Here is a 14,095-nt window from a genome sequence, read left to right as displayed (position 1 = left end):
TGTTATACATTGTTGTCCGTCTAAGTGTTTTTATCATTAGTTTTGTTTGTACACTATAAGCAAATGCTTTGGGTTAATTATTCTTTTGGCTCGTTCAATATGTTGTAATCCTGTATAATATCATAGCTTCTATGGTATGAGTTTATCTCATTGTTGAAGGTTGTTCGATAAAAATAGTTGGTAAGTTCCTTGTAAGTTGGTATTTTATTTTATTGTTAACTCTGTGGCTATTTCCTCAACTATATATAAAACTAGTCAATATATTACGGAGACTACAAAAAAATCAACCCAACAATGTCACACGATGTCGCTACAAAAACGACAACAAAAAGGGCTTTATTGTTTCCAGTGTTTATAAGAGTTGTGTCCATAAACAAACTATATATCATCTTTTATATAAGCTTTGGATTTCAAATATTTTGGCCACGAGCATCACTGAAGAGACATGTATTGTCGAAATGCGCATCTGGTGCAAGAAAAATTAGTACCGTTAATCTTATTATTTAATTGACACAAACACATATACTCCTGCTTGGTTTTGTAACAGTTATTGCGGATAATAATCCTTTTGAAATCTGGATGCTACATGTAAAAAATACATTTAACATGTTTGAGTACGGCAAAAAAATTAAAGTTTGCATAAATCAATTACTGTCACAGTGTGTTGAATCTTGAGCCCTATGACCCCCTGATTTTAACACAAATACATAAATTCAGATCTGTAAAAGTCATTTTAGTCTTTTAGTCAATTTTCAGATTTTTCCAATGATGTAAATTCAGTACTTTGAAGTAAGTCAATTCAGATCTGTCCAGGCCATGTTCAAATTGTTCTATAGTCTCTATTTAATTGTACACATCAACATAATACTGTACCGTCTTGAAAACTGCTGAAAAGTAAACTGAATTGACTGCAAGAAAATGGTCAGCTTATCTATTTGTGGTATTAATGTACTTGAAGTATTGACTGTGTTACTTTTTTTTGCCTCACCCATAAATTATAAATAATTCATGATTTGACGTACAGTTCATTGTAAGGTGTGTAACGGAAAAGAGATGATTGGTGTATTTGATTATATGATTACTTGGTCGTTTTTATAGTGATTATTTGATTACCAGACCCAATAGTTCATGATTATTGATTACTTGTTTATTTCGGATTGAATTTTTCATTATCTCATTAAAATAATAATTAATGATTATGTGATTACATTGGCAAATATTTGTGATTATGTGATTACTTGGTCATCCCCATGCTGGGCCTCATTAATGCAGGATGCAAAAAATACCATGCGTCTGATAAAAGTAAAAACGGAAAGATAGAATCATTTTTATGTAATAGACGACATAATGATCAGATATATATATATATATGCATGTCTTGCTTTGAATCTTGTGATATTTTGTTAAACTTTTGTTTTAAAGTAGAATACTATAGATTTTATAGTATTATACATACATTCATTTCAGACATATGATTTTCAGTTTTTTATACATTAATTAAGGTATACGAGGTGAATAATATGAAACAAAGTTATTTTCTTTACCCTTTTGAAACACTTTTTAGTCGCACAATGAGAATAACTAAAAGTGGCGAAAAGACATTGTTATAAAGCGGAGGGTTGGCTAGCCATTAAACCAGTTTCAACCCACCATGTTCTTAAAGTGTACCAAATGAAGAATATGGCAGTTGTTGACAAAAAGTTCGTTTTTACGAATGTAAGCGGGTTTTTTGTGTTTTTTTTTTTTTTTTTGCACTTCAGTGTTCCTGTAGTTCCTTTTCCTCTTATAGTTGACGTGTTTTTCTCAGTTTTAGTGTGTAACCCGGATATATTTTCTTGCAATCAATTTATGACTTTTGGACACCGGTATACTTTTGTTGCCTTTAATCACAAAAGGCCCTGACATGTTAAAGCGTTAAACAATTCATACAAGAAAACCGACGGCCTGATTAATGATAGAAAATATACGAAAAAAAAACAGTAACCAACGACAACATTAAAAATAATATAAATTATGTACCAATATTATCAACCATTCTCTGGAAACCAAATATAATTAATGGATTCTAATAAAGAAATGCATATACCAACTGCTAACAAAACTGCATGACAAAGATGTTAATGTGTTTGCCCGTGGATAATCAATAAATATGACAAACGTTTTACCCCCCACTAAGCATAAAGGTAACATTTTCGATAAAATATTTAATAAGCATCGAAATGAATGACGCAAAACCGGTTTATTTAATTCAAGTTATTGTTTGGGATTAATAGATAGATAGTTTATTCTCATAAAACCATGCAAGTACAAATGTTACAGAGAAGTTGAAAAAATAATATACATAATAACAAAAATAAAAATTCATTAAAAATATTTAATAACGCCGTATATATACAGTGTCATATTGAATGTGTTCATTCGGTAATTCCCGGATCAATTAGCTAGTAGTCGACTCTTTATCTGAAGGTACGGAATCGGATGAGAATGTGTTAAAAACGAAAGATTTGAGTTCTAGCTGATAATCATACATTAACTATGGAGGTATTCACAATAGTAGTATTTCTCTATAATGTTGGAGTTGCATATTTTCAGCAATGCACCGTCAGAACATTACGTGTAGATGCAGATAAGACTGGGGTTAGGTTAAACGGATATACATATATCACTTTCTCTAACATTGGCCCGAATACATGTTACAACGAATGTATCCGAAGAACAAAGTGCCATTCATTTAATTACAACAGTATAATACGAAGATGTGACATAAACAAAATGACTAGTAGCTCAGAAACAGATTTTGTGGACGAAACTAATTGTGTGTATGTTGATATGACACAATACAGAGGGGTGAGTAAGATTGTTACTACAGAATTATGGTTGGGGCATTGATATGGACTATCATAGAGTTTCATTTACTTAGGTTATTCTTTATTATTCGTTTTGTATATTTGTGGTTTTCACTTTTGATTGCATTTGTATGTTTTTTATTAATTAGTGATTCTTTTTTGTCGGTGATCTTTTTATTAATTGGGAGGAGTTTTAGTGATTTGCTTTTTTGTAGATGTTTTGTTTTGTTTTATAATTGCATTTGTTTTTTTTATTGTTCAGCAGATTTTTTACTCAATATCAATGTATTACTTCAGCCGAAGATATCACCAGCCCAGTAGTCAACACTTCGGTGTTGACATGAAAATCAATTATATAAACATTTATAAATTTCCTGATACAAAACTTTGAATTTTTCGAAACATTCAATATGTATTGGTGGCTTTCGGCTGTTGTCTGTTCTTTGGTCGGGTTGATGTCTCCTTTACACATTCCCCATTTCGATTCTCAATTTGTTGACCTGAGTATAAATTATATGGTAATTTGTATAAATTTCCTATTACAAGATTTTGAATTTTTCGAAAAATTAAGGATTTTCTTATCCCAGGAATAGGTTAACGTTGTACTTTTTTGGCTTTACAACTATTTTGATCTGAGCGTCACTGATGAGTCTTATGTAGACGAAACAGGCGTCTGGCGTATTAGATTATTATCCTGGTACCTTTGATAACTATTGGTGACAATTCTTTGGAAATAATTCCTCTTTGCCACATTTTTATGAATTAGGTTAAAAAAAAGTAATTTTTTTTTGCTGCATATTTTATCTAAAAAATATATTGGCATACATAATCTGCATATATAATCAAACCACATGTCATAACGTTAGTTATTGGAATATCTATCCTTTGGAAGGACACACCTTTCTGTTTCAAAAGATAGTTTCAAAATATTTGGAAAATCTTCTCTTTGTTCGTGCTTTGAGTTCAATTCTTTGGAAATAATTCAATCTATAATCCGAATTCTGTTTTATCTCAATTTACAGTTTGAGTTTTATTTAAGAAGTAACAAGTACAAATAAGAGTTATGTTACTTTCTATTATACTTATTGAATTCTGTGATATAAAGATAAAATCGAGTGACTGAATTCTGTCACTCAAATACTAATAACTATACAATGTTTTAAAAAAAAAAACAAAATTTGTAAGTTGATCATACTAATAATTGTAAGTTGATCATACTTATAAAGTATTTATGAATATATTCTGTGTTGACATTTTAATCCGTTTTAAATAAAATGAAAATGAAATGATGCACATTGCATACAATGTTGAATGTTATATGGTATTCTATAATGAATAATATATCTACTAAGTTCAACCCTTGAGATTTGACAAATCAGAAAATTGACAAGTTGAACCAGACAATGTTTGATAATCACATTTTATGACTTAAGTAAACAAGGGTTATTTTTTGTTTTATATTTATCTAATTTAAAAAAAATAATCGATGATTTGTTCATAAAAATTGACACATAAACTTGTCATGTTTGAAATAAGGGGTCCGTGGTCTTTTGATCTAGCTAATTTGTTGTAACGACGTAGTTTATCTCCCTCGTTATAACAACTTAACTATACATATATCGAGCAAACTAGTTTAAACCATGTTGCTTACTCGATGAACACTTTATTTCATTTTCCAAATTCAAGCAAGCCAAAAAATGTTTCGATTGACTTCTCTTGAATTTCAGTACCGTAGAAGGTTAATAGATGCTTGCGCACGTTAATCTTTTTGTTTAATTACTGACCCGTTGAACTTTATTGATAATCTCCTTTCTTTTGAAAATAAGTATAATATTAAATTGGACTTCTTCATCTTCCTTACTAAACATGAAACCACTCCCCTTCATAAAAGTACATAATAAGCTACCGCTGAAACTACGCAAACCAAATAAGGGCTTCTGTGATGTATTTCTTCCGTTTAAACAATTCATTAAAACAAATTAAACAATTTAAGTTATCAGTAAATGTCTTTATAAAGTGATGAAGAAATACTTGATTCTTCAATGTATTTTGGACTTTAAATAAGTAAACATTAATTTCTTTTCTATTTCAAGTTTTTCAGTTGTACGTCTTTCAACTTCTATGTCTAATTAATGTGCACTTATAGCATAAATTTAGAAATCTATAAAAAAGATGAAAATCGAAAAAAAATCATCGAAGATATAGGGGGTAAAGTAAAGTTGAGCAATTGACGATTGATGAAGGAATTTGTTCGTCACCAATGGTAAACAAGTAATTAAAAAACTCTGACTGAAATTAGGTCATTGGAAAAAATCTATAAATGCGCATAGAACACATACTTTTGCTAAATGCCGAAGGGTTTTCTAATTTTTGTTGGTATGAATAAAACCAAATGTTGAGTATACGTCCCTGAAAGTGCATATAAAGCCAGAATAGACAAATAAGGTTAGAAAATCGTTCCACATTATCATTTCAAAACTAATGTTTTGACCTTATATATTGTGAATTCATACATACTAGCGTACTAACTGAACATAGATAATGCTATTCTGAATTACCTTCCTCGTCTATTATTTAGCATTGTAGTTTATACCAATTATGACAACAAATCATTCAGAAACGGGATATATGTGCAAAAGCTTACTATGAAACAAACGATGGTTTATCTTTTTTTGTTATATATTTAGGACTCCTATTATGATCCATGTCCCGGCAGCGATGCTTGTGTTGAGGGAGAATTTTGCCAGACTCTGAAAGATGACAAAAAGATATGTAATAGAGATGTGAAAGGTATTGGAAGACTTTGTTCTTAATATCATTATCAATGAAGATATCATTGCTACTGAATTATTCAGATTATTTAAGAATGTAGATTTAGGTAAGCGGAAACAACTCGTAAATTCATCTGTACGTTTGTGTGAACCAATTTAATAGTATATTCAAACTTCTATGTTACAGAGATAATTTCCAATCTGCTTCAGGTATCAGCTTAAATTCATTGATAAAACTTAACCTTTACAAACGTATAACTAATTTAAAGAGTGTTCTCCCTGAAACAAGATCTACCCCTTTTAAAAGTACATTATACTTTTTTTCATCTACAGTTCTATTATATTTTTTTAATGAACTCGTCATAGCATTGCAGGGTTGGTCATTTAGAAAAAAAACCGAATTAACTTTAATTTCCCCCAAAATGATTGCCCCGTGCACACCATTTCCAGAAATGTAATCTTTACGCTCGATACCTTGGAGTTATTTTCCATTGTCGATCATGTTAAATGGTGTCTTTTCTGTTACACTTTTGGGATAAAAACTTAAGTGATAAGAAAACCCGTTACGGAATTTAAACATTTATAGTTTCGTTGAAGGTGGTGAAGTTGGTTTTACAATTAACAATTAAAATGACCTAAAATGACTTCAGCAACACATTTTAATATACATGTATATTCATAAAAACAATATATAATGGTCCATGCGATCGAAAATTCATCACAATTAGCAAATGAACAAAACAAATTGTAGGGACAGCCAATCATAAAAAAACAAATCATAATGTTTAATTTGGGATTTGGTACATGTATAATCGCCAAGGAGACAACCATATAACAGTTCCAAATGAAAACAATTTTAGGAATTATACGGCAATGAACAATGGGCAGTTCCCATATCGTATAATCGGCAGTAAAATTTGAAACAACTTGACAAACAAATTAACAATGTCAACAAACAGCCTGGACAATAAGAAAATAATGAAAAATTAATTTAAGCATGAACAAAAATCACTGACGTTTACAGGCTCCTGGCTTGGAACAGACACATGCTGTATGTTGTGAGGTTGAGACTTTTTGTGAGCGAGCAACCTTCTCCCTCCCCTGGAACAGTGGTGCAACGGCACATCATCAGCACAAACTATAGAATCAGTTCCAATGATCGGTTCGATGGACAAAATTAACTCTCATAAGTTCTACTTACAATCATATTCGCCGTGATATTGGTATAGATATCTAAATTGTTTTAGATATCAGAATTATTTTCGGTAACAGAAAAAAATATTGACACTAACAGGATTGATAAGCAAGTATTTGGGGACATTAAATGTAATATGATTTAACGAACTAAAGTCGAATACGTTTTTATAGTAAAATCTGTGATATATAGAAGTAGAAGTCGTGGTATGAGTGCCATTGAAACAAATCTTCATCCAAGTCTCAATTTGTAAAAAGTAAACACCTACATAATGTGCACATTAAACGACTAATGTAAAACCAACAGTCTAATCTATAGAAAAATACGAGAAGTTAGAAACACTTAAAAACCACATCAGCAAACGACAACCATTGAACAATAGGTTCCTGACTTAGGACAGGTGACAACAAATGCAGCGGGTGACACAGGTTTACTGCCAACCTTTACCTGCGATGATAGTGTCACATCATAACATATAAAGATACACTGTAAAATATCAATTGAAATAACTTAACTCAATCAAGGACATATTAACAAGTAAACATATACTAAACGAATAAATTTGATCTATGAGAGAATGTTAATACAAAATAAATAAAAAGTGGTGAGCCTTTTTACAGTAAATTAGAAATTGACCTTACATCTAGAATATCAGTTGTACAATCATGCATTTGACTGTTTAGATAATCATCTAGCGTTTTGTTTTTCTTTCCGATTTGTCTGTATGTAAAAATAGGACATGAAGTAATGAGTAATCAAACAATCCAAAGCAACTAACCGCACACAACATATGTATGGATCCATTAAGAACTTCATTAATAGACAATATTACGACTGGCTATTTCATAGATTGAAGAAGATGTGGTATAAGTGCCAATGAGAAAACTCTCTATTCAGGTCACAATTTATAAAATAAACCATTAGCGGCCAAGGAACGGTCTTCAACTGTGAGCATTGACTCACACCGAACAGCAAGCTATATATCTTCTTGATCTTGTCATTTCGGATAGCTATAACATAATGACCAGCACCAGAATGAAGACAATTGTCAAATGTAAAAGGAGAAACTGTTAATCCATTTGTTTCAAAACAAAAACAAAAATTACGCGTTACACAAACTAAAGCACGCAAGAAGAATAGCGAAATCAAAATAACTACGGAAAATAATATGCTGAAATAGTTACATGCAGGTTGATTTAACATTTATGTTCATTATGGCACACGTTATTTGGACAATCTCAATATAACAACGCCGTGAAAGTGTTAACCTAACTTGAGGGAAATCACCTATTATTGACATCATACCTCGGCGTATAAATGTGTTAATGTGGTGAAACGAGGTCCCCGTTTATGAACCGGGTTCTAAACATATAGCATAAATATAACAAAAAAGATGTGGTATGATGGCCATTTGACATCTTTTTATAAGAGACCAAAATGACACAGAAATTAACAAGTATAGGTCATCTTACATCCTTTAATAATGAGAAAAGTATATTTATCACAATCAGCCACATGTATAAAGGACACGAATTCAAACATGTAAAACAATTCAAACAAGAAAAACTAACGGCCGAATTAATGTACAAATTTCAAAAGATTTGTATAAAAAAAATACATGAAATCGGCCAATATCCGTTTTGCCTTAATATCATCAAGTTTTCAAATTTTAAATGCATAGCTAGTTCGTTCAAATTCATTTTACTTTTGCTGTTATATCAACCATTTTAATGATACAAATTATAATCATGTGGTATATAAACAGTTCCTAAGACCACCGTCTAAGATATCCTTTACGCTTTATGTTTTCTACAACATCATGCTTGTTTTATGTGTTTAAGTTTTTTTAATAGTTTTTATATGAATACAATATATATTTCAGAATGTGAAGTTGACGGATATGTACGTTATACTAAGGAAAATTTATGTCTGAAGTTAGTGTCAACCTCAGGATCAACATGGACGAGTGCAAGGACAGTATGTTTGGATGAAGGTGCAGAATTAGTCAGTATAACAACGTTGGAAAAAATGAAATGTATGCAGAATTTATTAAAAGGTAACTCATATAATTTATTTTGCATTGTGAATATATGTGTAGGACTCGGGTGCAAGGGGGACGCTGAAGTGCGATGGGGACACTGATGTGCGATGGTCACCCTGAAGTGCGCTGGTCTAGGACGAAGTGCAATGGCCGTTCGCTGATGTGCGATTGTCTGTTTTACGCGTGATTGCTATTTTGATATCTACAGATGTGCGTTTTTTATGACAAATAGATTTTTAATAGTTAGTAAAAAAAGACTTCACATTCATCTCACTGTCTATGTCTGTCATTAATTTCAGTTGCATACTAAATGAGATAAGATATCGTCATCTTTGAAAAAAACAAATCGCAATAGAATGTTAACATTCCCTATCTGCCTGTTTTGATTTATAGTCAGTGACCCTATGATTATATGATATCATTAAAACAGAAATTTACAGATCGACAACATTATGTTTTTTTTTTCTTTTTTTTTTCTAAATCTATGGAGTAAGAATTCGAGATTTCATGTTCGAGATTTTATGTTTTAATACAAATTTTTGTAGATTTTTCGCCGATTTCATATACTTTCTTCATGTATATAAATATTCGCCCATAGTGAAAAAAATCAATCTGTAATAATTCAGACAATAAAACAGATAAATGCATTATTTTTTCAATTTCATTTGTAAGACAACCAGCCAAGGTTGTATGCAAAATTTTATGATAATCTGCGACAAAGCTCATGGACTATTATTTGACTTTAAATCTAAAGTACCGTAAATTTTCAAAACCAGTTAAAAAAAAGCCGAGTATGCGTTTGTTGTAGAATAGTAATAGATTATCAACAATTTGATTGATTAAATATTTATATCAGTTATAAAGTTCTAATTAATCGTGTACGGTGTGGTTATTTTTACATTGGCTGAATCGTAAATTATTAGTTTTATTTTAAAGATGTACGGCACATTTCTCGGGAGTTTAACTTACAAGGACAAAATTGCAAAGTTTTATGATCTAGAGCTACCAGAAGGCGGATTTCAGGGGGATGGGCAGGGACTTCTTTTTCTTGGACAATTTGATTGTTTATTAAGGAAATCACTGGAGTGGTACTTTCTTATGGCAATAAGGTCCATTATATGAACAATTCTTGATCCGCCGTTTACCCGAATGAATTCAAAGTTTATATATTTATGATACCTAAACTGTTTCATATTATGAGTAATGTTTCCTCATATATTCAGTGATACATGTATAATACTGCTGTTAATTATAGGATGTTGAAAAAATGTCATTAAATGATTTGTGGAATATCGATCTTATCCCTTTTTTTGTTGTAAAAGGGGAGTCACTGCTGGTTGGACTTCTTTTATTCACCAATCAAAATGCTTTCTTGGATAGTTAATTTCATGAAAAAAGTTTCTATTGGTTGTAGATCTCTTTAAGCTAATTCACATTTTTACATATTTTTAGGTTACTATACTTTCTAATTACTTAATACATTGATTGTATAATCATTAGGGGAAATCCGGTTATATTTTCTAGGTGAACAATAGAAAAAGGTTTAGATATATTTGCTACAGAAAATACTTCTAAGAGTTTAAGCTGTCAAACATTAGTGTCAAATAGAAAGAATTTCACATCAAATATTTATATTATTATAGTAAAAGTTACATAACAGTATAGACTTTCTAATTATATCTTTATATGCAAAAAAAGTTTATACAAGAATTACATGGAAGATTTACTTAATTCTATATGAAATATTAAGATTTGTTTCTTTAAATATTTTACCTCAATTTACCATCATTATTCATATGCGCCCAATATTTTAAAAAGAAAGGAACGTTTGTCTTTCGCATTTGTGCTACAGAGTATATTTATTTTAGGTATTAACATATGGATTGGTCTTCGGTCAAAAAGATGGATGACAGGAGATATATTTCAAAATATATATACCATGCCTGTTCAACTGAATGACTTTGATAGTGGATATCGCACGGATAGTGACGCCTCGTGTGGTTCTCTGACAGCCAATGCAATTTATGATGAAAGTTGTAATATTCGGCAAAAAAACTCTTTTGTTTGCGAAATTGTACTCTAAGTGTAAAAACATTTATTTCAAACGTTGGTTTCTTTATTCAAATGAACTTGACATTTTTTTTCAATTGTTATCTTCGTATTTAGAAAAAAAAAACCGATGTGATATTTCATTATGGATACAAAATTTGTACATAACTGTATCACTATCAAACATAAATGTGTATAACTATATAAGGTTGAAACATAAATTCGTATAATTATATCAGTTAGTTACAAAAATTCGTAAAACCATATCAGTTGGAAATATAAATTTGTATAACTATATCAGTTGGAAATATATATTCGTTTAACTATATTAGTTTGAAACATAAAAATTGATTTTCGATCAATAAATTAAACATGAACAATATAATAGATATGAACAACACTTAAGAATACCGAAACAACTATAAGAGGACACAACGTACAATGATAAAAACAAATTATTAGTATTAAAGATTTGAACGTGCCGTCTGTATATGCACTTACGAATAATATCAGTAGTTTATTTGTGTCTGATAAGGAAAATGCTTTATAAATCATAAATAGATATAAGAAGATCACAAACATGTTTAACCCCGCCGCATTTTTGCGCCTGTCCCAAGTCAGGAGCCTCTGGCCTTTGTTAGTCTTGTATTATTTTAATTTTAGTTTCTTGTGTACAATTTGGAAATTAGTATGGCGTTCATTATCACTGAACTAGTATATATTTGTTTAGGGGCCAGTTGAAGGACGCCTCCGGGTGCGGGAATTTCTCGCTACATTGAAGACCTGTTAGTGACCTTCTGCTGTTGTTTTTTTCTATGGTCGGGTTATTGTCTCTTTGGCACATTCCCCATTTCCATTCTCAATTTTATAAGAAGATGTGGTATGATTGTGGAAAAATATGTCAAGTTTGACAACGGTAAAGTAATAAAACAGAGGCTGCGTGTTTATCATCCCAAATAAATAGCAGTTTGATAGTGATAAGGAAATATTTTGTCTAAGGTGATATAATTGAACGTAAATGTGTACTTGTACATCCCTACCAAATGAAAAGAACCCTGGTATTTAAACTAGTATAACTTCCAAAATTCCAAAACAAATATTTAACACTGTTAAAGTCAAGTAAAGAAGCCAGAGTTAATGGAAACAAGTGATGTCAGGAAAATGAGTGACTCATTCTATGTTTTTTCATTAATGCCCTCTTGGGAAACTGTCCTTAGCTTTCCATTCCAAAACCTTTCCCGAACCAGTCTTTTGGACCATGACCAACACTATGATTGTGATTCGAAAGTTTTTTTTAGATCAGATTGGGCGTGCCCAGGTGATCTCAAATGACGACTTACGGGGAGATCGGGCTGGCAGGTGTAGTTACGTCAATGAACATTTATTTTATTTACTTCGGTACTGGCATGAAAATACGGATTTTTTGTGTTATTAAAATTTGCTGTTACAAAATATTAGAAATTATTATAAATTAATGAATGCATCTCCCTCATGCAAAGCTCTGATTCCTTTCACGGATTTGGCTATACTTTTTGGACCTTTTGGATTATATCTCTTCATCTTTTATATAAGCTTTAAATTTTAAATATTTTGGCCACGAGCATCACTGAAGAGACATGTATTGTCGAAATGCGCATCTGGTGCAAGAAAATTGGTACCGTTAATTTTATTATATGCGTTTGTTGAAAGGCTATTCTGTTTCTACAGCATACTGAATACCACATCGACACTGAAGAAGGTATACACACATTCTGGGTTTTGCAAGTAACATTACATTACAAAATATAGTTTACACAGAGCCAGTGGAATGGTAAGTGAATGTTTGAGTGTTTAGTATTTGTCGGCAAGTCAGACATCGTCTGTTGCCGCATGACTTCCAACATCCTGCAGTTGTATGTATATTTTAAAGTTTTGATTGTCCTTATCTTTTACTGAAAAGAGCGCACTTTTTTTACTCTAGGTCCACTCAATAACTAATTGTTTTTCACCTGTTTATCACATATAAAGATCACATAGCATTATATTTGCCACTGGATGTTAAGCAACAAGAAATCAATCAATCATGCATTCCAATAATATTCATCGACATTATAGTTAACATTTGTAATGAACGAAAAACAAATATGTAACACATAAACAAACGTCAACCACTGAATATACAGGCTCCTGACTTGGGACAGGCACATACATAAATTATGTGGCGGGGTTAAACATGTTAGTGGGATCCCAACCCTCTCCCTAACCTGGGACAGTGGTATAATAGTACAACATAAGAACGAACTATAAGAATCAGTTGAAAAAGGCTTAACTCATCAGATGGACAAAAATATAAGTGGACGTGGCCGGGTACTTATACATCCCGAGACAAAAAGACACAATGAACAGATCTGAGAGTACTCGCAGTTATCTGACAGCTAGTTCAAAGCCACTAACAACTAATAAAAAAAATCATGCATCTAAGACTAAACTATCAATCCATACACATCCAACATCCAATGGATTTAGTGTAAAGACATCATAAACAGCCAGAGAAAAACATGACATTGTGCATTGCCAAGTTACAGGTATCGACAGATCCATGAATATGTATATATATAACATACTAGTAAAATTTAGTTAGCTTTTAATCTACTGATAACAAAATCAATATTTATTCGAATAAAAACAATATTCAATGATCTTATTACAGTGTTGAATAGGTAACTTTTTAGAATAAGTTTTTTTTAAGGAGCGACAAGTTTACATGGATCATTTCTAAATTTCCGGGCACGGTTAACAACATTTCCGTATAAATGAGGATGTGCTATCCCGTTTGAAATAAGTTTTCTACAGGTACATCCAAACTTCAAAACCAAATCTTTATATTTATGGAAAAATTTAGTAAAGGTTTTCAGTAATTTATGGTAACGATATCCCTGGTTTAATAATTTACCAGTAATACATAGGTTGCGTTCGTTAAAATAAAAAAACCGTCACAACAGACACGGGCATAGCGAACAAGTTGTGAAATATAAACACCGTAAGATGGTGCCAAAGGAACATCACCATCTAAAAATGGAAAATTAACAATAAGGAAACGAAAAATCGTCTCTTTTGTCGTAAATTTTAGTGTGGAGTTTCCCATTTAAAACCGAAATATCTAAATCCAGGACAGGACAGTTATTAACCAATAAATTTGATTTATTTAAAGTAA

At 31.3% G+C, this 14,095-nt stretch overlaps 1 protein-coding gene across 1 annotated transcript; it reads left to right on the top strand.

The window, feature by feature from the left end:
* Positions 1 to 2,405: 2,405 nt before the first annotated feature.
* Positions 2,406 to 11,491, top strand: LOC143043498 (uncharacterized). Its single transcript, XM_076215783.1, has 4 exons — positions 2,406 to 2,847; positions 5,534 to 5,636; positions 8,695 to 8,868; positions 10,722 to 11,491. Exons 1-4 carry the CDS (start codon positions 2,536 to 2,538, stop codon positions 10,934 to 10,936), a joined length of 804 nt encoding a protein of 267 aa, XP_076071898.1. The 5' UTR covers positions 2,406 to 2,535; the 3' UTR covers positions 10,937 to 11,491.
* Positions 11,492 to 14,095: the final 2,604 nt, after the last annotated feature.

Source organism: Mytilus galloprovincialis, chromosome 8 (assembly GCF_965363235.1).
Source record: "Mytilus galloprovincialis chromosome 8, xbMytGall1.hap1.1, whole genome shotgun sequence".
Classification (NCBI taxonomy): Eukaryota; Metazoa; Mollusca; class Bivalvia; order Mytilida; family Mytilidae; genus Mytilus; species Mytilus galloprovincialis.
The sequence above is the reverse complement of the archived record's forward strand: the minus strand, read 5'-3'. Positions and strand labels throughout refer to the sequence as shown.

Excerpts from the sequence above, each read along its gene's own strand:
- LOC143043498 (XM_076215783.1), top strand. The coding sequence starts at position 2,536 with ATGGAGGTATTCACAATAGTAGTATTTCTCTATAATGTTGGAGTTGCA. Across the intron at positions 2,848-5,533 it reads ATATGACACAATACAGAGGG|GACTCCTATTATGATCCATG; the intron begins GTGAGTAAGATT and ends TTATATATTTAG. Across the intron at positions 8,869-10,721 it reads TATGCAGAATTTATTAAAAG|GTATTAACATATGGATTGGT; the intron begins GTAACTCATATA and ends TATTTATTTTAG.